Genomic DNA, 23,415 nt, shown 5'->3' with positions numbered 1-23,415 from the left:
CTTTCTTTCTCCAGGCAGAGCATTTAACGTGGCATGGCTCATTTAAGAGACCATTGTTTTGGATAAGACGTTCTTAACGTTTCCGTGTTAAGAACTGCAAGCAGGAATTTTTATTTTGAAAGCATACGCAAAGCACTAGTTATATGCCTAAAATCTGCACCCTCATCCGGGACAATTAAACATATCACACAAAACCGCTTTACACTCTCTGCCTTATTTTCGCATGTTCATAGCGGCATGTAACATGTTCCTGATATTATACATGAAGCATGCCTTTGTCAAACAGTGAAACACAAACAAGTAATCTTTCCACATATTGCCTTTTGTTATGAGTCTTTAACTCTTGAAAGTACATTTTAAAACTATATAGGCCATTTTTTTGGTCTTTTGCTGAATTTCCTTCTGGTATTTGGAGTCTTCCATTAAAGGTGGAGGGAATGACGCCACCATTGTAAACTTTTCTCCTAGCATATTTCTATAAGGGTGTATATATTGGTGTGAGTACTTTCTTTGGTTTGCATACTTTTCAAGTTATCTTTATAAAAGAGGATTGTTTAAAGCCAAATGTAGGGGGGGGGAACGTGAGAGGGGAAAGGAGGAGAGAGCAAGTGAGTCATGAATATTTTCCCAGGATGTGGCAGGAAAGATGACATTCCTGGAGACTGAAGGGGTTCTTTTCTCTGGTTCTGGCCCTGTGCTCATTTTCAGGGCAGAATGTATTTATTCATTTGTTAAGCGCTCTGAACCTGGGGGCATCAAGGTGCTGGTTACATATTACACCGAAAGGAAGTTAAATACACATAGAGGGTGCTTAGGGCAACAGTGGCTCATAGTAACGGCAAGAGGCATACAGATGTTTCAGGGGTGCTTGGGTGTTGCTGACGGTCACACATGCGGCAAGTTACAGGAGAACAGTAGGGTCTTGAGATGTTTCCTGAAGGTCCAATAAGGTTGTTCAGATCTCAGTTGCAAAGGTAGGTCATTCCAGCTCTTAGAGGCAATGACCAGGAACCTAATACCCCCAGATCGTTTTCTCATGAATCTGGGGCTAGACTGTTGGTGCAAGTATGCAGAACGGATAGGTCTGGTGGATTGAATTTTAGAGAGTTCTTGAGAGAGATACCTAGGCGCAGTGTTAGAAAGAAATGTGTGCCTAAAAGCAAGGGATTTAAACATGATGTGCTCCCTGCTGGGAAGCAAGTGTGCGTCTCCTCTAGCTGCTGGGATGTGCTCACGCTTGGCAATGTTGAGTGCTGTACTGAGGGCAATATTCTGAATGGCTTGCAGCTTGCTGATGTTATGAGCCAAGGTTCCTGCAAATTTGAGTTGTGGCCTGCAGAAGAGGTGATCTTATTCACCTGCCTTGATAGTGATAGCGTAACATCCAGGTAGATTCCCAGGGGTTTGGCATTACTGGCAACCGGTATGGTGATGCCCTCAATGATGAAAGATTGTAGTTGGAGTCTCGTGCCAGGGGTGTGTTCTGGTGGGGTGTCTTCTGAGAAGCGTAGCGCTGGATCTCTGAGGGTGCTGTGGGTGAAGTACTTCCAACTAATACGTCAAAAGATTAAATAAGGACCAGACAAAATATGCAGTAGTGGTGCTGTACACGATATCAAGCTATGCCACTTTAGAAAACTATGGAGAAAATTGACAAAAACAGCCAAAAGCGCCGCCATGTCAATAGCTCCTTCCTCAGCAAAGTTATTTCACAAAAGTTACCAAACTTTCAAATATTTGAATTGTTAATGCTAAAATGTTTCCTTGAACTAGTAATGGAGAAGCCTCGGAAAAGCGCTAGTAATGCGTTCCATAAGGAACTATGAGACTTTCGTAGTCTAGGAGAAAAGCAATACCCTGCAAAACCTAGGATGCCCATAGGAGGTCGCCAGTGAGTCAGTAGTCTGACATGGGATGGTGACCACTCGGGAGCAGGACGGATGTTCTGGCGCGAGTGTTGCTGGTCCCCTTTCAGCGCCAACTGGGCGCAGGGACCTTTATGCACGGATATATTTGGGCGCACAAAAAAGAAACATGCCATTGACGAGACACGTATTCCTTCTAGTGGTCTTAGGCAAAGGCGCCCTCCATTCTGAGCTATGATTTGTTCGTTTGTCCAACCAAAAACAAAAAAAGCTGTCCACACATTTGTAAAATGTGCATTCTGAGATATGATTTGTTCAAGTTTGTCAACAAAAAAAAACAATCTGTATTTTTGGGGGAGAATCCATGGGCTCCTTTCCAATTTGCGTGTAGGAGGCGGTGTCAGAAAGGACGTACAGTGTTTCCATGATGGCACTGCACTGCAGAACACTCGATAGTGGGGGATGAAAGGCTGCCTGGTGCCTGCAGGACTTCAACGGGAGGTGGCATATTAGAAGAATTTATGTTTAATTTTTAAATAATACCTGACACTTTATGCGCTCATTTGGCACGAGGGCTGTTTACACAAAGAGCCCGATTCATGGAATATTTGCACAATTCAAAGTGAATTTGCCGGCCGACACAAACCCTGATTCAAGGAACCATGCAAAGTGTATTGTTGACGTGCAAAATCCGGGCAAAGTCATTTTGTACTGCAAAAATGACTATGCACTGACTTTGCCAGGACTTTGCACGGCAAAAATACACTTTGCACGGCTGCAATGTCGGCTGCGTTTAATCGACCGTCGCACTAAATAACCCGTGTCAAATTGGCTTTCGCGCCATTCTGGCCGCACCAAAAGGGGCTCGGCGAACCAAAGTTGTGCGTCAAAAGGCTTGCGCCCAGTGCTTAAAGTGGGCCGGGGCCTGCCGGGGCCAAAAAGTGGGACTGAGCCGGGGCCCTGTCGGGGCCCCCGTCCAACCGCAACATTGGTGGAATGCATTATCCCGTCACGGCCGCAGCCGCGACGGGAGATGCGCCTGCCATGAAGTCAGGCGAGCCAACAGAAGTGGCAGCCAGCCATAGCGACGCTGTGACTGGCTGCCACTTCTGTCAGTCATAGTAACTGCCTTTGGCGACCCCTCGCGCGAGAGGTCACCAGAGGCAGTTACTGTCCCTTTGTTTCCCCAGGTCACCGAGGCGTATTTAACCCTCGGCGAACCTGGGGATTCCTCGACGTTTATGAAAGATGGCTTTGAAAGTACACAATTCAAGCCATCTTTTATAAAGCTTTGACTACGGACAAGTACACATTTCAAGCCATCTTTTATAAAGCTTTGACTACGGACAATTGTGTCCGTAGTCAAAGCTTTATAAAAGATGGCTTGAATTGTGTACTTTCAAAGCCATCTTTTATAAACCCGAAATTTAAAAAAAAAAAAGATGGCCTGAAAACTAGGCAAACCGTAGGGTATACACACAAATATATTTTAATGTTATATATCTGTGTGCGTACCTTACTATGGTTTGTGTACTTTGCAAGCCATCTTTTATAAACGTAGAAATATGTTACATATCTCTATGTTTAGAAAAGATGGCTTGCATAGTACACAAACCATAGCAAGGTACGCACACAGATATATAACATTTATATATATTTGTGTGTATACCCTACGATTTGCGTACTTTTTAGGCCACGCCCCTCCCACAAGCCACGCCCCCAAATGAGGGCCCCCCCCCCTCGATTTCTTACCCCACTTAAAGCCCTGCTTGGGCCAAAACGTGGCGAACCGTGATCGCTCGTCCAACAGAGGCAGAAATGTCATACATGTGTAGAATTTCGTAGAACTGAAGAATTGGGGCAGGTGGGAGGGTGGAAGCGAGGATATATGGTGTGAAACCGTTTCTGCTGGCTGCCCACCTCGTTTGTCTGCAGGATCTACTCTAAAATTCTGTGGCTGCTCGTGAGGAGCAGACAGTGGCATACACATGAAAGTGTTGGGCCCCTCCAGGTCAAGGACTCGCCACTTTCTGGTGAAGAAGGTCCTTGGAGGTCGGGAAGTTCTCAATACTAGTCATTAAAAGGGCAAGTGCGCCACGGGTGTCATCTTGGGGTCTAGGACACAGGTCCAGGTCTCCTGTGCGATGAGGGTTCACATTATGGCTGCAGGCTGCACATGGGTGAGGGTTCACATTACAGCTGCAGGCTGCACATGGCTGAGGGTTCACATTACGGCTGCGGGCTGCACATGGCTGAGGGTTCACATTACGGCTGCGGGCTGCACATGGCTGAGGGTTCACATTACGGCTGCGGGCTGCACATGGCTGAGGGTTCACATTACGGCTGCGGGCTGCACGTGGCTGAGGGTTCACATTACGGCTGCAGGCTGCACGTGGCTGAGGGTTCACATTACGGCTGCAGGCTGCACGTGGCTGAGGGTTCACATTACGGCTGCAGGCTGCACATGGCTGAGGGTTCACATTACGGCTGCGGGCTGCACATGGCTGAGGGTTCACATTACGCCTGCAGGCTGCACATGGCTGAGGGTTCCCATTACGGCTGCGGGCTGCACATGGCTGAGGGTTCACATTACGGCTGCAGGCTGCACATGGCTGAGGGTTCACATTACGGCTGCGGGCTGCACGTGGCTGAGGGTTCACATTACGGCTGCAGGCTGCACATGGCTGAGGGTTCACATTACGGCTGCGGGCTGCACGTGGCTGAGGGTTCACATTACGGCTGCAGGCTGCACATGGCTGAGGGTTCACATTACGGCTGCAGGCTGCACATGGCTGAGGGTTCACATTACGGCTGCAGGCTGCACATGGCTGAGGGTTCACATTACGGCTGCAGGCTGCACATGGCGCCTGCAGCATCCAGGCCAAGCATAAAGCAGCCACTGCAGCGGCGCGAGGGTATGTGACGGGATGCCATCTTGCAAGGGGTGAAAGCCCCAGCTTCTGGGATTTTGTGGCTAATCCTGACACTGAAAGGGAGGTCTGCTTATCAAACCCTCGTTTCATACCGCTCCTTTGCACAATTACAGCGTGCAGGTGTGCCCTGCAGATACCAGTCTCCTGACCTCTACATGGGCAAAGGTTGAGGATCCCTTCTTACCTATGGCATTTGATCCCAAGGGAAACACACCCTCCTGTCATTCATCCTATGCTCTTAAAGGATTCCTGTAGGAGGAAAGATCTTTTGATGGTGTCATGTCAAGCAAGACAGAGGGGGTAGGGGGGGGCATGCCTGGCACTGAGGGTGTCTGCCTTTAAAAAGGAGCAGACGAACGCTCTTTGAGCCATGACAAGGTCTGGAAGAACCTGTGAAGTAAAACATGAAGGCTTAATGTTAGGATTATTCGGGTCTTAGAAAAAGACAAAAAGCAAAAAGTGGGAACATACATGACAAGAGGGAGAGCTCTTTGGCTATTAAAGAAGAGCAGGGAATGGGTTTGACTATTTCTGTGTGAGGTCCACTCCCTGCTCCCAACGAAGGAGCAGAGCCTTAAACAATTCTATCTCACGTCCAGGTGACAGCAGCTGGTTCTCAATAAGGACCATCATCCTGGATGCAGACACCCGCTGGGGGGGCTTCGCATTCCAGGCCTTTGCAGGTAGGTTGGGATTCGGCCCGGAGGCATGAAGGAAAGGCAACAGGAATTTCAGCCCATACTAAAGCAGGGCCCGCTGACAAGGGAGCTGCGCGGTGCGGCCTGGCAGGGCTTGGGCAGGTGGAACTCAAGCACGGCCGGGCGTGGCTGCAGCCCAGACCTTTCGGAAGAAAGGAAAACCCCGGCGTCACTTCAGAAAGAAAGACCGCGAGGGCGCCGGGTTGGGAGATGGAACGGTATGCAGCGATGTTAATGAATGCAAAACAACGAATAGAATTTTTAACGAACCCAAAACATCTAAAAAAATTTAAAAAAATAACACATTTTTAAAAATGATTTATATGTAGTTGGGAATGGGAATAGTAGTTTTGGAAGTGGTGGAAAAGTATGAATAAAAAAGGATTGTTTGGGGAAGGCGCCCCATTAACAAAGAAAAAAAAATGTGTTCTTTTTTTAAGATGTTTTTGATTCGTTAACATTTTTTTTTGTGATTCGTTAAAATCCCATGTAACCGATGGAATAGATGCAGGCTGCGGAAGGGAAAGGTGGGGTGGAAGGAAACAGATGTTACCATCTGGGGGCTTGGAGGGGGGGGGAATTGAGAGGGTGGCTGTAGATAATGTTATATGTAAATCACAGAACAGGTGGGCTTAGCCTCTGGTGTTATCTTCTGCAAGCATGTATATGCATGTATTTATTCAGTCGATGGGGCATCGGGCTCTCATCATTAAACAGGCCTCCATGAAACCAGGCTATCTTCCCCAACATCTTCAGGGCATTAATAGCAGACCTGCTCCTGGGACTAAACACAGGGGCCATGTTTCTCCAATGAGGGGCGTCTCCCAGAGAGTTTCACACCTCAGCGCCAACTTCCGCTCGCAAATAGTAAGGCCTGGCTAACAGCAGGGAAACCTCACGAAGAATCCTTTTTAAGAACAAAAAAATGCTATAGAGGCGTTAGCGCAGGTGTCAAACCCCCAATGCACGAGGACGGGGAATAGTCGTGCAGGTGGATTTGTAGATGGGTGGATGCGTTTGTAGACTGGTTCATTGGCCTGTAGGTGGGTGGGTGGCTCCATAAATGAGTGGGTGCTTGGTTTCACAAATGGGACGTTGTGTGTGTCCCTGTTCCGTCTCGTGTTGGGTGTCTAGTTGCGACTGTTGTTATCTAGCAGACTATCTAGGAGACTGTTGTCGCTAGCTCCTTGTGTCTTTGGCTTGCCTTCCCTACCTCGTCTTCCCGTCTCGCGTGGTTTCATTCTGCCCGCTTGCTCTCTGCTGGGTCCCCTCATCCCCGACCTTTCTGCTGTGTGGAAGTCATCCAGTGTCCTTAGGTCTCCTGCTCTCCTGCATTGTAGTGTCACTGTAGCGCACTTGCTGACACGGCTTTCCTCTTTCATCCCGACAGCCATGGTCAGTCTTCAGGTGCTTTCCTCTCAACCTTGGTTTTCACCCCTTGCTTGGGTTCCTGGCTGTCCGAACGGGCTTGGGGGACAGCGTCATGCGGAGGCCTACCTTGTGCAACCCATGAGAATTTCTTAAACTGAAGAAGCTCCCAGGGCCTAACATTGCAACTACTCATTAGCAGCACTGGAAAAGATTTAGCAGTACGGTGATTAACCATAAATACGCCAAAATAGTAGGAGGCATGCTCGCTGCATGACAGTCATTCACAGAAAAAAAAGTATACTCAACCAGGGCAGGCAAGTACCACACAGAGAGGTGGGTGCAGCAGATTCCGCAAGCTCAAAGCAACCAATAAAACCCCTCAGGTGGGAGTGGTTAATAATGAAATGCAGCTTGTTTACTTCCCGGTTTAGGGATGCTCTCTGGAAGTGAATCGCAGTCGGCCGGCCCCTCGTCCTGGCAATCGGCGGTAGTTGTGCCAATCTATAAAAAAAGGTGATCATGCTGATCCAAACAACTAGCGTCCGATTGGCTTGCTAGATGTCATTGGCAAGCCCTTTGCATCGTTTTTACAGAAAAGATTGGCAAAATGGGCTTATGAAGTGGGAATCATAGACGCCAGACAAACAGGCTTCACTAAAGGAGTCGGGGTTGAGCTGAACCTGACATTGATCAATTTGCTGAAACTTGAAATGATTAAAAGTGGCAAAAATCTGTTCTTGACGTTTGTCGATCGATCTACACCAAGCATTCGACAGTGTGAATAGAAATATCATGTGGCACAAACTAAAGAAGTGGGATTGTCCCCTATGCTTACTACAAAATGACGGAAAAAATAACAACTGAAAGGGGTGTCAAACAGGGCTGCCCTTTAGTGGCTCTAATATTGAAATTAAATTTTGCAGACTTGCCAGCAGCGTTATTGGATTGCAACACCTTCCTCCTAGAATTAACAGACATCAAATTAGCTGGGCTACATACGCTGACGATCTGTTGTTAGTCGACACCACACAAATAGGCCTACAGCGGCTGTTGAATAACTTGCAGGCTTATTTGCAGAGAAATTACTTGGAAATAAATGTCAAAAAGTCCAAAATAATCACCTTTGGTTCGAACCTTGGAAAGAAAGGCAAACATTATAAATGGTTCACAGCTGGCAAACAACTGGAAAGGACTAATCGTTTTCGATATCTAGGCATTCCCTTTAATAAATCAATAAGAGAATGGCAGTGGACCAAAGACCTGAAATTAAGGATGAAGACTTTAATGTTGCAAGGGGCAAAATTACATCTGGACTATGGCAAATTTTCACTCAAACCGGTGATTATGTTCTACCAACAAAAGGTAGTGGGCACGATAACCTTCGGTAGCAAAGCTGGCTTTAACATCCATAGAACCGCCTGGAATGCGCTAGAAGGGCAATTCTGGCGCAAGATCCTGCGACTGCCAACTGCCAAAACATGTATCGATCTCTGCCATCCGCTACAAACTTGGGTTGCAGTCCTAGTTTGCCACAGTGCTCTGGAAATCAGTAGCAATGATGCGAAAAAAGGCAATGACGACATCAGCAACTCCTTATCAAATACTGAATGCGACCACTGAAAAGCATTATCAAGGCTTGTTGAAAGAGTGGACAGAAAGGATTTCCACTTCCTTGCGGGAACCGATATTGAGACACTCTGGAACAAGCTATGTGCTGTAAAGAACAAGCTTCTACATGGCGACTGGATCGATACTGTCAACAATAGATCTAAACTTACCACCAGATTAGATCTCGGTTGTGAAGCCCGTGGAGATAAGCAAGTCGCGAAATACCTGCAAACATTTCCATCAAGATACCATTGAGACCGGTTTTTGCGATTACGTCTAAATTTGCTCCCAACCAAGGAGATGCTATCTTTGAAACACGACGAATCTCTGGCTGTAAATATCCAAAGAAGTGCCTTCTTGGGGAAATGTGCTCCTGTAAACAGAAATATGGAGGAGTGGTGGTATACACTTCTGTCCGGCAAGAACTTTATGTTGAGCTGTGCAATAATTGATTACCTTGACTGACTATTGACGAAATGATGAGGGGGAATTTTTCTCCTTGCATACAATATTGGCTTTTTGTATTTAAATAGCTGATGTTGGGAAAGTGGAGATGAAGCCAATGTTAAGATGAATGTTTTTTGTAAAATGACGAAGATGACAAAGTAAAGCGAGTATTTTTTAATCTATTAAGCGTTTCAAGTACAAGACAAAATGAAGGAAAAAAAATAAAAAACAAATCGGACTTGAAGGAAATGTAAAATAAAGTTTGTAATAAACTGAAATTTACAAATTAAAAAAAAAAATGTGAGTGTCAGCTGGAACACCAGCGTGTTTTAAAACATAACGAAAAAATAAAACACGCCTTTTGGTTTCTCCTAAACTGTAGGTAAATACAGCTCGCTCAGTGAGTGACCCTTAACCACCCTGATAAGATTGATTCAAGGCCACTCAATGAGTAGAGGGTGAGCTGAGCAGGTTATTGGGTGAGGGGGGGTGGGTTCCCACAGGGCTACCAGTCTCCCTAATGTCAGGACAGAGCAGTCTCACACACATGCATGATAGCATGGTGCTGTCTCTCTACATGCTGTGCCTAGGCACAGCTTGCAAAGGAGTCACTCGAGAGCACAGCAGGCCTGCCCATTAGCAGGGGCCGCCTTCCGACATGGCTCTCACAGGACATGCCACGTTTCCCACTTACATTGCCCAGAATTCGCACACAGCCTCTGCGTCTGTTTAAGCCACTGAACATTTTCAGGGAAATCATGGAGAAAATGTCATGGCAGAAACCCTGTAGATGTTTCTCCAGACCAAACGAGCCCATTACATAGAACGTGTTCACACTTTGCCTACTATAGTCTCCGCTGTTCATCTACTTTAACCAAAACCAACGGATGGGACTTGTCCTCTGACACGCCACCCCCTCTGCAGGTGTTTCTGTACCGCCCCGCCAATACCTTCTCTGTTTTTACTAAGATTACGTCCGCAACCAAACCTTACTGACGAACTGACCCACGACAACCTCTCGCAACCCTCTACTATTGCACCACTTGCAAAAAATAGGCAACACCCCTCACACTGACCCACAACTCTATCATCAAATCCCATTTTAATGCCCCTACACAGCACACACTGTACACCCGCAGGCCCACCAATGACTCCTTATTGAAACCCACAACCACCATGGACACTCCTGGTGCTCTCCACGTGACCTCATGTGCTATTCCACTGAGTCTGCTCTGCGGAGCCGCTGACTGCCATCTTTCTGTACTGCACCACCATCTCACACACCCGCTGCACTGCCCCACCATTCCTCCAACTTCCTCTGTACTGCCCCACTGCATTCCTACACATCCTATGTACTGCTCCACCAGCATCTCACACACCCACTGCATTGCTCCACCATTCCCCCCAACTTCCTCTGTACTGCCCCACTGCATTCCTACACATCCTATGTACTGCTCCACCACCATCTCACACCCCAGATGCATTGCTCCACCATTCCCTCCAACTTCCTCTGTAATGCCCCACCGCATTCCTACACATCCTATGTACTGCTCCACCACCATCTCACACACCCACTGCACTGCCCACCATTCCTCCAACTTCCTCTGTACTGCCCCCACTGCATTCCTACACATCCTATGTACTGCTCCACCACCATCTCACACACCCACTGCACTGCCCACCATTCCTCCAACTTCCTCTGTACTGCCCCCACTGCATTCCTACACATCCTATGTACTGCTCCACCAGCATCTCACACACCCACTGCATTGCTCCACCATTCCCCCCAACTTCCTCTGTACTGCCCCACTGCATTCCTACACATCCTATGTACTGCTCCACCACCATCTCACACCCCAGATGCATTGCTCCACCATTCCCTCCAACTTCCTCTGTAATGCCCCACCGCATTCCTACACATCCTATGTACTGCTCCACCACCATCTCACACACCCACTGCACTGCCCACCATTCCTCCAACTTCCTCTGTACTGCCCCCACTGCATTCCTACACATCCTATGTACTGCTCCACCACCATCTCACACACCCACTGCACTGCCCACCATTCCTCCAACTTCCTCTGTACTGCCCCCACTGCATTCCTGCACATCCTATGTACTGCTCCACCACCATATCACACACTCGCTGCATTGCCCCACCATTCCCTCCAACTTCCTCTGTACTGCCCCACTGCATTCCTACACATCCTATGTACTGCTCCACCACCATCTCACACCCCAGATGCATTGCTCCACCATTCCCTCCAACTTCCTCTGTAATGCCCCACCGCATTCCTACACATTCTATGTACTGTTCCACCACCATCTCACATACCCTCTGCATTGCTCCACCGTTCCCTCCAACTTCCTCTGTACTGCCCCACCGCATTCCTACACATTCTATGTACTGCTCCACCACCATATCACACACCCGTTGCATTGCCCCACCGTTCCCTCCAACTTCCTCTGTACTGCCCCACCGTATTCCTACACATTCTATGTACTGCTCTACCACCATATCACACACACGCTGCACTGCCCCACCGTTCTCTCCAACTTCCACTGTACTGCCCCACTGCATTCTTCCACATCCTATGTACTGCTCCACCACCATCTCACACCCCAGCTCCATTGCCCCACCGTTACCTCCAACTTCCTCTGTACCGCCCCACCGCATTCCTACACATCCTATGTACTGCTCCAGCACCATATCACACACCCGCTGCATTGCCCCACCATTCCCTCCAACTTCCTCTGTACCGCCCCACCACATTCCTCCACATTCTATGTACTGCTCTACCACCATATCACACACTCGCTGCACTGCCCCACCATTCCCTCCAACTTCCTCTGTACTGCCCCACCGCATTTCTCCACATTCTATGTACTGCTCTACCACCATATTACACACCGCTGCACTGCCCCACCATTCCCTCCAACTTCCTCTGTACCGCCCCACCGCATTCCTACACATCCTATGTACTGCTCCAGCACCATATCACACACCCGCTGCATTGCCCCACCATTCCCTCCAACTTCCTCTGTACCGCCCCACCGCATTCCTCCACATTCTATGTACTGCTCTACCACCATATCACACACCCGCTGCACTGCCCCACCATTCCCTCCAACTTCCTCTGTACTGCCCCACCGAATTCCTCCACATTCTATGTACTGCTCTACCACCATATCACACACCCGCTGCACTGCCCCACCATTCCTTCCAACTTCCTCTGTACTGCCCCACCGAATTCCTCCACATTCTATGTACTGCTCTACCACCATATCACACACCCGCTGCACTGCCCCACCATTCCCTCCAACTTCCTTTGTACTGCCCCACCACATCCCTCCACATCCTATGTACTGCTCCACAGACGCAGCAACACTTTAAAGCTGTTAGTTTCAAGAAAGGCTTCCCTCACCTCTCTACCCAACAAAAATCAAAAGCCCACATCAGCCCCCTCCCCATGGGTGCGAGCCAACCTATAACAACATTAGATGTTCTTTCGCATCTGCGGGGAAGGGGCTGATGTGCCCACTTGCTTTTTGTTAGGCAGAGAGGGGAGGAAAGCCTTTTCTGGAGCTAGTGGTGTTAAAGGGTGCTGCATGTTAGCTCATTATCTATGCATGCATGTGTGCAAAGAGTGTGTATGTAATGTATGTGTGAATGAGTGACTGTGTGACTGTGTGTGAATGAGTGCATGGTGTATGGGGGACGGTTGTGCATGTAAATGAGTGAGTGTATGGTGAATAGGATGTTTAAATGAGTGAGGGGATGTGTAATTTTATGTGTGTGCGCACACGTAGGTGTAATGCTGGACCGCTACCATTTGAAACTTGGACCCCACGCCAGACAATCCTTTGGGTAGAACAGAGGGGGGGTGGGGCCTCCACATTTGGCACGCCCACTTTCTGAAGTGGCCCCTCCCATCACCAATTTACCCGGCCCTGAAATGTAGTTTTTTTTTGCACCCCTCCTACTCCACCTCTATCTGTCACACCCATTGTATTGGCCCTTTGCAGCCCACGACCACCCTGACTACACCCCACCCACCCAGATTCTACCCATTCCCCTTTTCTCCCGAATATGTGCCTATGCTGCTTACCATGTCATACGACAGGCCGTAGGCTGAATGGTAGTTAAAGGCCCTTGCCGTCTCAGGGACGATAGCGTTCAACAGGTTGACTCCGCTGACCACAAACCTAGGAGAGGAGCAGATGGAGATAATCAGAAAGGAAGGGGTTAATGCACTCTTGACTAGCTGCTCCTCCAGGGAATAGCATACAAAGCATTAATCCCCTATCAACACCTCCTTCCTGTGCAGCAAAATGGCTGCCAGGAGCTGCAAGAGTCCAACCAGCATCAGAATGGCTCAGACAAGGCACAAAAGTGCCTACTGCGCACTGGCATTATTACCTTTCGTGCATCCAGCCCCTTGGGCGTGGGCGCACCAAAGGTGTGATACCAGTGTGCCCCAGCTCTCACATACAGCAGGCAGCCCTTTCATTCAAGGCGCCACATGGTTAAAAACCACAGGGTCCTTGAATGAAAGGACTGCCTGAAGGGTGATGACTCTCTACCCCGAATCAGGAGGAGGTCTGGAGGGCCCATACTCTCCTTTTGTTTTCGAGTAAAGAGTCATCACGTATCATGAAGCCTCGCTTAAAAGGTGTTGTGCTGCATGATGACTCAGAAACAAAAGGAGAGACTGGGACCTTCAGCCCTCCTCCTGTTTTGGAGTTCAGAGTCATCTGGCAGCCATTTTGCAGAAGCAACGGTTACACTGGCTGTCTGTAGATGTCAGTACTTCCTAAGTGCTGACACCTGTAGGCAGTCCATGTAACCGTGCAGCGCTTCGGATACAAGGCTGCCTGAGGTGTCGGCATGGCTGGGGCTAGTCAGGGTGGGGTCCGGCAAGGCTCCGGCTCGGAAGCCCTTTCTGGGGATTGGCGGTGCTTGGTCCCGGTTAGCCCTTGCCCACTTAAAGCCCTGTCTGTAGGTGAGCACTGCTTTTTGATTCGGTTCAGAGTTTCCCAGGCCTCGCCACCACTTTGCAACCCTAGCTCCGCGTGCCCACCTGTCATAAGCGCAGTGGGTGTTCTCGCTGACTGTGGTGTCCTCTTCGTCGGAGATAAGCCAGTGGAGTTGCTGGGACTGTCGCAGACGGATGCTAGGCCAGTGCTTGCTGGTGACGTACTTGCAGTCGGCATTGTAATCCCCCAGAACCAGGATATCCTACAGCAAGAAAGAAAGGGATGTGAAAAGGCAGGTGAGCTCGGAGCGGCACGCGGACACCCTAGCAACAGCACATTGTATCAGGGGAGCCGACTTGTGAATTTCCCGGAGGGTGCCCAAATTTAAGAAGTGACATCACCAGCGGTTATATGACCACATTTGCACGTAGTCGCCAACTTGGTGCGAGGGGGGTGGGTGGGCGCTGAACAGGGGAAACATTTGCAAGCATGTACTGCATATACTAAAGTCAAGTAAGAAGGAGGTTTCAGCCTTCCAGTTGCATTCCAGCAGGCCATCACTGCCCCAACTGGTGTCCAGACATTTGGTCGACCTAAAACTGGTCGAATGACATTTGGTCGACGCAATTTGGTCGAAAACCAAATGGTCGAATTTTTTTTTTTTAATTATATATTTATTTTTCGGGTTTTTGTTTTTTACAAAAATGGGTTTTTAGAAAAAAAGGGGGTTGGGGGGGAAAAGAAGGGTGAAAATAAAAAAATAAAAAAATTTGACCATTTGGTTTTCGACCAAATTGGTTCGACCATTTGTCTGGTCGACCAATTTTTTTCGACCAAATGTGTGGTAACCGCCCCCACTCACCACTCTATAATCATCCAGGTTGTAGTAGCCCTCAAAAGGCAGAGCAACACAACTAGGATGGGAGAACGAAATGCCATCCCATCCTGTGAGTGTGTCAAACCTCAGACCAAAGACTGTGCGTGTGCCTACTACCTTGGAGCACAATCTCACTAATTTGGTGCAAATCTCGCAAGTGGGTGCATGGGAATCCCATGCGTGTGTGTGGGCTGCAGACCCTGGATCACATGCTCACTTCTTCAGTGTGAAACTCTGGCCAAGGCTCTTTGGGCAAGCATTCAGGATGGGTCTCGCACCTTTAAACAGTGTGATATATTGAGTGGGCATCTCACTCCTTGGAGCATAGTATACCCGTTGCTGATAATCTCACAACTGAATGTACAGTTTCACTCTTGGTCATCTCAGTGACCCCATGTATATTGATGGAGACAGTCTGGAAGACAATGATATTTCTGTTAAAACACTCTGAATTCTCACTCCAGTTTTCTCGATCTATAGATCCATACCATATTCATTCATTGTGTGTGCAGGGGTGATAACTTGTGTCTGAGAGAGCTCATCCTTTCATTAAGGAGAGATAAAGGGATAACAACCCCCTGTATGTGGGATCCGGCTCATTTTGCCCCATGACCCCTCACTCCAGACCCTCACTCCAGAATGAGTGAGCAGGTTTTAAGACCATGCTGATTCTGCTATCCTACAGGCTGGAGCCTTCTATCCCTTGCCCCATCACGGCTTCCAACATTCTGAGCGGCAGCTTATGTACAGCAGGCAGCTCGGGACATGCCTGTTGCCAATTGAATGTAGCCAGATCTACTATTTAGACACTGGGAGAGTGCCATGAACCCACATTGGTGGTGAAGAAGCATTCAACATACAGAACACAATGGTATAGTGTTGCAGTCCTGCTGTGAAATGACAATTTGGTATGTTAAAATGTAAAGCAGAGTGGCTGAGAAGTACACGCACTGTGCCATTAAAAAATAAAGCAGCTGTGGTGGGTGGAAGTGCTGCTTCGGTGGCATCAAGAGTATGCAATTCCCTGCGGGGTAGTGTTGGTCATTTCCTATTGAAGTATAGCAGCCCTACTGGGAAGTGCCATTAAAAGTGAAGCTGTCCAGTAGGCTGGATCAGTGCTGCCCCATAAAAGGTGTAGAAGCCTGTGTGAGAAGTGGCAGTACTGTCCCAATGGTGAGAAGTGTATTTTCACATTAACTATGCTTAAGCACTTTGGGATATTGAATAGTGCTGCTACATTCGGAGTAATTCCATCGCTTTAAATATATTAGCTCTTGCATAACCACGACAGTGTTGAGTTCTTCTGATGATGATGAAGATGATATCAGACTTGCTCAATAGTTCTGGTTCTCTATCATTAAATGTACTTCAGATCTTCAGAGTCTCGGGAGGATAGCTCAGGGGCAATGTGCTCGCCTTGGAAGCAAGACGACATGGAGCAACACAGGTTCGATCCCTCGGTCTGCGCAACACAGGTTTGATCCGTCGGTCCACGCTTAGAAAGCTCTGGGTATTATGTGCATTATTAATAACCAATTAAAATAAATAAATCTGCTGAGAAGTGTTGGGGCCTTGTCAATAAGAGTGTAGCAGCTCAACTGAGAAGTGCTGATGTTGTCCTATCAAAAGTATAGCAGCCCCACTAAGATGAACTAGCATTGCCTCAACAAAAGCACAGTAAGTATTACAATTATAGAAGCCCTGTTGCCAAGAGGGGTGCACAGATGTACAAATACATCCAACCCAAAAAGACTTTTAGAAATTGAGGGACAGACTTGCTTTGCATCTGTGCCTCCATTTCTAAAAATCGTTTTGGGTTGGGTGTACCCAGGGCTTTAAGTGGGCCGGGGCCTGCTGGGGCTGGGCCCCGGCAGGCTCCGAAATTTCGTTTTGAGGCGGGGCCCTGCCGGGGCCCAGTAATCTCCCCTGGCAGCCCCGGCCACTACACGAAAAGGCATTTTTTTCTACAGCCTGAAGCGCTTGCTCGTTTGCGAGAGCTTCAGGCTACAGAAAAAAATGCCTTTCAGCCATAATGGTGGCGCCGCACCTGCGAGGCATCCCTTTAATCAAGAGATTCCCGTCGGCCGGCGCCTCCATTATGGAAAAAACGTGAGGCCGCTGAAAGCAGAGGCCTTGCTTTCTAAATACTGGAGCTGCCGCGCATTCGCGGGAGTTTCAGTATTTAGGGTAAAAAAAAAAGGCCTCTGCTTCCAGCGGCCTCAGCCTTAATGGTGGTGCTGCCCCTCCCCAGCTGGCGAGGGGCAGCACCACCATTAAGGCTGAATAGGCAGGCGCTGTCCCCTGCCAGGCAAGCCTACACAAAATAAATGCAGAGATCAGCACCCTCTCCCCCAAAAGGGGAGAGGGTGCTAATCTCTACAAAAGGCTGCCTGGCAGGGGTGCCAGTAGCCCATTGAGCCGGGGCTCGTCAAGGGGGCGTGGCCTAACGGGCCATCAAGACCCCCGCTGTTAGGCCACGCTCCCTCGATGAGCCCCGGCTCGATTTGTAGTGCCACTTAAGGCACTGGGTGTACCTCTACATCTGTGCACCCCTCTTCGTAAGAGGGGTGCACAGATGTACAAATACACCCAGCCCAAAACGATTTTTAGAAATTGAGGGAAAGACTTGCTTTGCATCTAGATGCACAGATGTAGAAGTATACCCAAACCTTTTTAGCAATTGAGGGACAGATGCAAAACAAGAGCCTCTTGCTTTGCATCCGTCCCTCAATTTTTAAACATTGTTTTTTACCCGGCTTTCACCCGGGTCACCAGAGAGAGACACAGTATGGATGGAAGAAAGGGCCATCCATACTGCATCTCTTCTCTCCGGCGAGGCGGGGGGGTGGGGCTCAGTCCGACTTCATTCTGCCGGGAGATGCCCGGGCCCCGGAGCACCTGCGTACTTGGCGCCCCTGCATTGTATTGGGTTCTGAAGGAACCACAACGCTTAATATTGAGGCCCTTGAGGTCCTTTCGCTGCACAACCCATGCTGAAGAACAGCTGAAATCAGTCATGCACCTGGAAACACTCCGAATATATATAATTGGCTTCGACCTAGAAGAGGTGGCACACCGTAATCAGAACGAAAGCCTCAAATACCAGTAAACACCACCAGGTGGCACTAAAACACTGCTTTTAAAATTGTCATAACTGCCAAGCTTAATCACAAGCATACAGTCTGTGCAGCCTTACAATGAAGGTACACCAAACACCCCCAGTCTTGCATCTATGGAAGCCTTAAACAGGGCCAGTTCTTGGGTTTGAAGGGCCCTTTACGACAAAAGATTGTATGCCCCCTAATTTCCATATGTATTGGCATCACAGACAATGACTTCAAAGAAAGTCATGTCTTTGATATTCGAGGGGTTCAAGAAGTTGCCATAAGCAAGACAATGCAGAAATACACTTTGTGATATGTGATATATGTACACTTTTTGTTGTTGTTGTTACTGTTATTTTTATTAAGAGCAATGCCACCAGTAAGGCTTTTTTTAAATTAGTGTACAGTGTGAACTCGATCACTTCTAGATACTTATAATTTTTAGCAGAATGGACAGAGTGAGATACAATGATTTGCCCTGGATCACATACTGCCGGTAGGTGGTGAAGCTGGGATTTGAGACCCGCCTGAAACTTAGCCTCTTGACCACATGCCTTGTCAGGTGTACTGAGATTTGATGGGAAGCGGTGTGCTTCTTACAATGGCGTGAGTTTGAAGGACATTCTGATCAGGTTGTGCAGGGGGACTAAATGGGACAATCACCAGGGACAATACAGGGGTGAACATACAAAGATTAAGGACAACCAACATTAGACATTGTTAAGTGCAGGTACGGAGTACGGTCAGCTGTGCTAGGGATCTGATCATGACGGATGATGTGCTAGAGTGGAGGAGGAGAACGCGAAGGAGATAGGCATGTTAGAGGCGAGGGAAACATGTTAACTAGAAGGCAGATAAGAAGTGGTTTAAGAGGGTAACTTGGTAGGTTCATGTGTTTAGTTTGGTTTTAAACAAATCCTTGGGGACTGTTTCTCAGATGTCCGGGGAAGAGAATTCCATGCGAGTGGAGCAAGAAGAGAGAAAGAGCAGAAGCGAGAGGAAGCACAGGGAGGGCAAGCAGCCACAAGGGTAGTCGACGAGGCAGATTGGAGACTACGAGGAGGCTTATAGGGGAGGATAGAGGAGGATAGATACAGTGATGCCTTACCGTGGATAGATTTCTGAACCAGGAGAAGAAATTCAAATCTGGCCCTGCTTTGTATCATCAGCCATCCAGCCTGGTGAGGGTACGCGGAAGTAGTTGTGAAGTGGGGGAGTTCAAAGAGAGTCCTGATAGTGAAGTTAATAATCTTGTCGAGAGGACAGAATGTATAGTTGGGGACACCAAAGAGGATGCTGGCACAGTGGCCCAGTCACAGAGAAGACAAGAGTGGTTAAGAGATCCTTGATAGTGTTGAAAGGAAGAAGGTGCCTGATTTTTCTAATATTTAGGAGGTTGAGCGAGCTGCTATTCCAGTTTTGAAGATGAAAGTAGAGAAGGTGTGAGAAGGGTCGTAGATAACACAGAGGTTTCTGGCTGAAGAAGAGTAGGAGAGAGTGCCAGGTGGGAATTGAATAGAAAGAGTAAGAGATGAGAGAGAGCATTTGGCAGGGAAGAAAAGCACCTCTATTTTGGTAGAGTTTAACATCAGAGAGTGCAAAGCCATCCAATATTAAATGGCAGAGAGACAGTTGTACACTTTGATAGAGATTAGAGGAGAGTTGAAGAAAAGAGAAGAAGATTTGGGTATCGTCTGCAAAGACGTAGATCTACATATCTGGTAGCACAAGCTCCTTGCGCATTAAATCTACCAAACGGCTTGAATCACAACTTGCCAGCAAAAGAAGGACCTGCAAACAATCCTTCTCTTGTCACGCACCCACCCTCTGGAACTCAATCCCTGTATCGGCTTCGAAAACACCCACAATTCTCCAATTCCCAAAGCTCTCAAAACGTGGCTTTTTCAACAATACCTGACCATGGACTGATTCTGAGTGACACATAGATTGACACACAGACTGCAGCTCACAGTACTGTGCTACTGTTAAGATGCCGGGCCAAACATTTGCTACCGACACCTTCTCCGCTGTTCTTGAGCTAGGCCCATGCTTTAAACAGTAGAATACAAATAAATATCAGTGCCACTGGCTGAGGATGCCACAGCATAGTGCTGCCCTTTGCCTTCCCCTGCCCCAATGGGCCTGGCTCTGCCACTGCATACAGAGTACTAGTACATCTTTTCACTTCCACCACTGTGAGTCTTCTGGAGATTTTGGAGGGTTACGTGGTTAGGGGTATCTTCTGAGTAGCTGGAAGTTCCAAAGTCAAGCTCTGAGTGCTGAGGGCACGCAGGCCCAGATGTGGGCTAAAGGGAAAGGGGGACGGATGATCAGGTTTGGTGAGGACGATCTTAGGTTGTGATGTGGTGAGAGAACAGAAGTTTCTGAGGCAGTCCGGACAGTTGCTGCACCAGTGTGAGCACGACAAAGACGCTTGAATTGCGCTTGTTCACTTAAAGGGAGCCAGGGAAAAGAGTTGAAGAAGTGCTAGAGGGGTTCATGATTTGGCGACTTTAGGATAACACGGGCTACATGATTTTGTTCGGCTTGGAACCTCGGGGTGGCCATGGAAGACAAACGGCAGAAGTCGTGTCTTGGGAGACGTCAGGGAGATGTTGTGGAAAATGACAACCACGTTGTGGACATTCAAGAGGGCAAGAGAGGCAAAGTGGTGTTTCTGCAACTGGGATGCCGGCGAGTGGAAACCCATAATGTTATGTTAAAGGTTCTTATACCGTGCACTGTTGCCACCTGCGTGGTTTCTTGGTGCTCTAACAGACACACAGCCCTGTGCCCTGATGACCCACAGCACGGTGACACCAGGCGCATTTATTACAGGAAATACAACAAATACAAAATGGCAGTTCACACAAATTAATAATACGGTTTCGAACCACTGCACATCTACACATTGGGCCTCATTACACAGACGGCGGTAAGGGTTAACGGTCACCGTTAATGGTACCGGTGACCGTTAACCCTTACCGCCTTACTACGAGGTCCCTTTGCGGGTTGGAGACTTTAACGCCTTCTTTTTGCAGGCGTTAAAAACCAACCCGCAAAGGGACCAGGGAGCTAATTACGGTACCGCAATTTGCGGTGCCGTAATTAGCACCTTCCCCATTCCCATTATGCCCTATGGGGCAAAAATGGGAATGGGGAAGGGCAATGGGGGAAGGGGGAATTACCGCCCCACCAACCTTGGAATAGGGCGGTAATTCCCCTTTCCTCCAAGGCAGTGCCGGTATTTTACCGGCATGGACCAAGGTGCTAATACCGGGAACAAACCTAGGGGAGAAAAGGGGAGCCCTAGCGACCCAACACTTGTCCCCAGACCTCTTCCCCCTACTCCTGTGCCCCTGCCAGATTGGCACTGTCTGATGAGCACCTCCATGGCATGTCACTAGCCTGTCCGGAGCCTCGGTCCACCACTAGGAGGATAAAATCCCACCTCAAAATCATTCCCATGTTCCTGCGTCCAGCCTAAGACATTCCCCATGTGTTAGACACAGCGCCCCCTATCAGCTGTCCATGTGTATGCAAAACCTAGATCAAGGAACGGGAGGCCGGGACAATGAAGACTCTGCTTTTATGTGTGGAGGCAAATGCAGGGCTGGGAGCTTCGTCCCCCCTGCCCATCCCCTTTATCCTGCTTGCCCCTAGCTTACCCGGATGCCACCTGAGCCATCCACTTTCGGCGCCCGGTGGTGTGATGATACCATAATACCAGACCAGGTGCCACAGGGTCCTCACCCACTGAACCCAACAATGCTGCCCCAGCATGCAGCTAGGGCTCAGCATGATTGGGTTCCTTATCATGAAAATGATTCAGTTTACGTCGGTGCGCATAAAACAGGAAGTACTTAATGAACTAGGCCCTGACTTCCTCATCTCTATAATCACTGCCCGCTGCAGGACCCTTAGTTCTGTCGACATTGGACTTCTCCCTGTCTCAAAAATCAAGAAGAAAAACAAGGGAGGAAAACCCTTCTCTGATCTGGACACCCAGCTCTGGAACTCTCTCCCCATTTCAACCTGCTTCAACCCCAAACCCCCTTTTCCGAGGATGATTTCATTACTTAATAGCCACTACTTGCTGCTCTGCCGATCTTGTGCTTGCCTTCCGCGGCACCAAGTGTTATTCAGCATGTAACAAGAATGGAAAATAAATAAATAAATAAATAAATAAATAAATGAACACCTTGTAATCTGACCTCTTCTTTTAGATAGTTTACACTTATGAATACATGTGTAGTTGCTACTCTTCAGTGTTGGCCGCTATTGTACAGTGGACCGTGGTTTTGTCTGTTCCCGCTTCTGTCCCCCACCCCTAACCTTGCTCGTGGATTGATAGGAGGCAGGGGGTGCTATTGACTGATGGGGTGGGATGGGCTTCAATTTTCTAAGGATGGTGGACGGGAGACCCAGGGGCACCTACGAGGACGAGGGGATCTGGGGTTCTATGCATTGATGGGAAGTGGGGGTGCAATGCATAACACAATCAGGATGGTTCCCAAGCGCTTGCCTATTAGGCGTTGCCACCGTACACAATGATACGCACTTTGGCAACCATGGAATAATCAAAGCCTTATCCCGTCAGAATCCCACACACTTACCTGTAGATCTATGCTAAGCCCATTGGGATCTTACAAGTTAGGTTACTGATGCTATACAAACCCTCAGTATACATGGGCAGCACATGCAGCTCCCTGCTCGTATATTGCAGATAATGGGGCAGTGTGCACAGCTGTAAAGCATCTAGCCTTGAAATGAGCTCATGTCCATCGCTATGATTCCACTTCTTGCAATATCACTTTCTATGATGCCCTTGAGTATTAAGAGCGTAATGCCACTTCCTGTGATGTCACTTCCTGCGATATAACTGCATATGCGAATTAAGGAGGCCAGCACGTCCTTTGCTGCACATTACCTCACAAATCCTAACGCTGGCACTGTGCCCACAGAGAGCTCTGTGCATCTGCAGGCCTAAAGTCTGGATAGCTCTATCAAGCACAGCTGTGTGACTTGCACCAAATCGGAATAGCACCTTTGAGTGTCCCCGCGGAAGCAGCTACGGCTAAGGAACTTTCGAAACTCTTCTGAGAGGTGCATATAGCACAACCCCCGGACCATGGAAATGGGACTAGCAATGCCTCCCTTGAGCCAGCTGCGCGCGAGTGCTTACCTGAGTGAGGAGCCTCTGTTGAGCATCCTCCCACACGTCGAAAAGGGCGTCCACCTCGCGCACGGCGTAGTCGGGACTCGTGTGTATGGACACCAGCACCAGGTCTTTGACCACTGTAAATACACAAAACGAAGCCAGAATCAAATGACAACTCCGTGTCCAGTAGGAGCACAACAGCAAGAACATGCAAAAGCAAAGAGGAAGAGCAAGGGGTGTGCAAGTAGCATGGCATTACTGGGGCAACATGGTCCACGCTAGGGCGGCCATACGATTGCATGGCAACGGGATATCAATTTCCCACTCTCTGGTTTCTTAGTAGCAAACACATGCATTCTGTTCTGGAGGTGCTT

General features: G+C 48.5%; 1 protein-coding gene across 1 annotated transcript in view; it reads right to left on the bottom strand.

Moving 5' to 3' along the window:
• LOC138567865 (deoxyribonuclease-1-like) overlaps positions 1 to 23,415 on the bottom strand; it is a 230,589-nt gene that overhangs the window by 71,859 nt on the left and 135,315 nt on the right. Inside the window, exons 6-8 of the mRNA XM_069646357.1 lie at positions 23,066 to 23,178; positions 14,004 to 14,161; positions 13,032 to 13,128 (exon numbers count right to left, since the gene is read on the bottom strand). Coding sequence (XP_069502458.1) covers positions 13,032 to 13,128; positions 14,004 to 14,161; positions 23,066 to 23,178 — 368 coding nt within the window. The remainder of the gene's footprint in view (positions 1 to 13,031; positions 13,129 to 14,003; positions 14,162 to 23,065; positions 23,179 to 23,415) is intronic.

Source organism: Ambystoma mexicanum, chromosome 2p (genome assembly GCF_040938575.1).
Source record: "Ambystoma mexicanum isolate Mex_15411 chromosome 2p, UKY_AmexF1_1, whole genome shotgun sequence".
Taxonomy (NCBI): domain Eukaryota; kingdom Metazoa; phylum Chordata; class Amphibia; order Caudata; family Ambystomatidae; genus Ambystoma; species Ambystoma mexicanum.
Note: the sequence above shows the minus strand (reverse complement) of the source record. Positions and strands in the feature narration are given on the sequence as shown.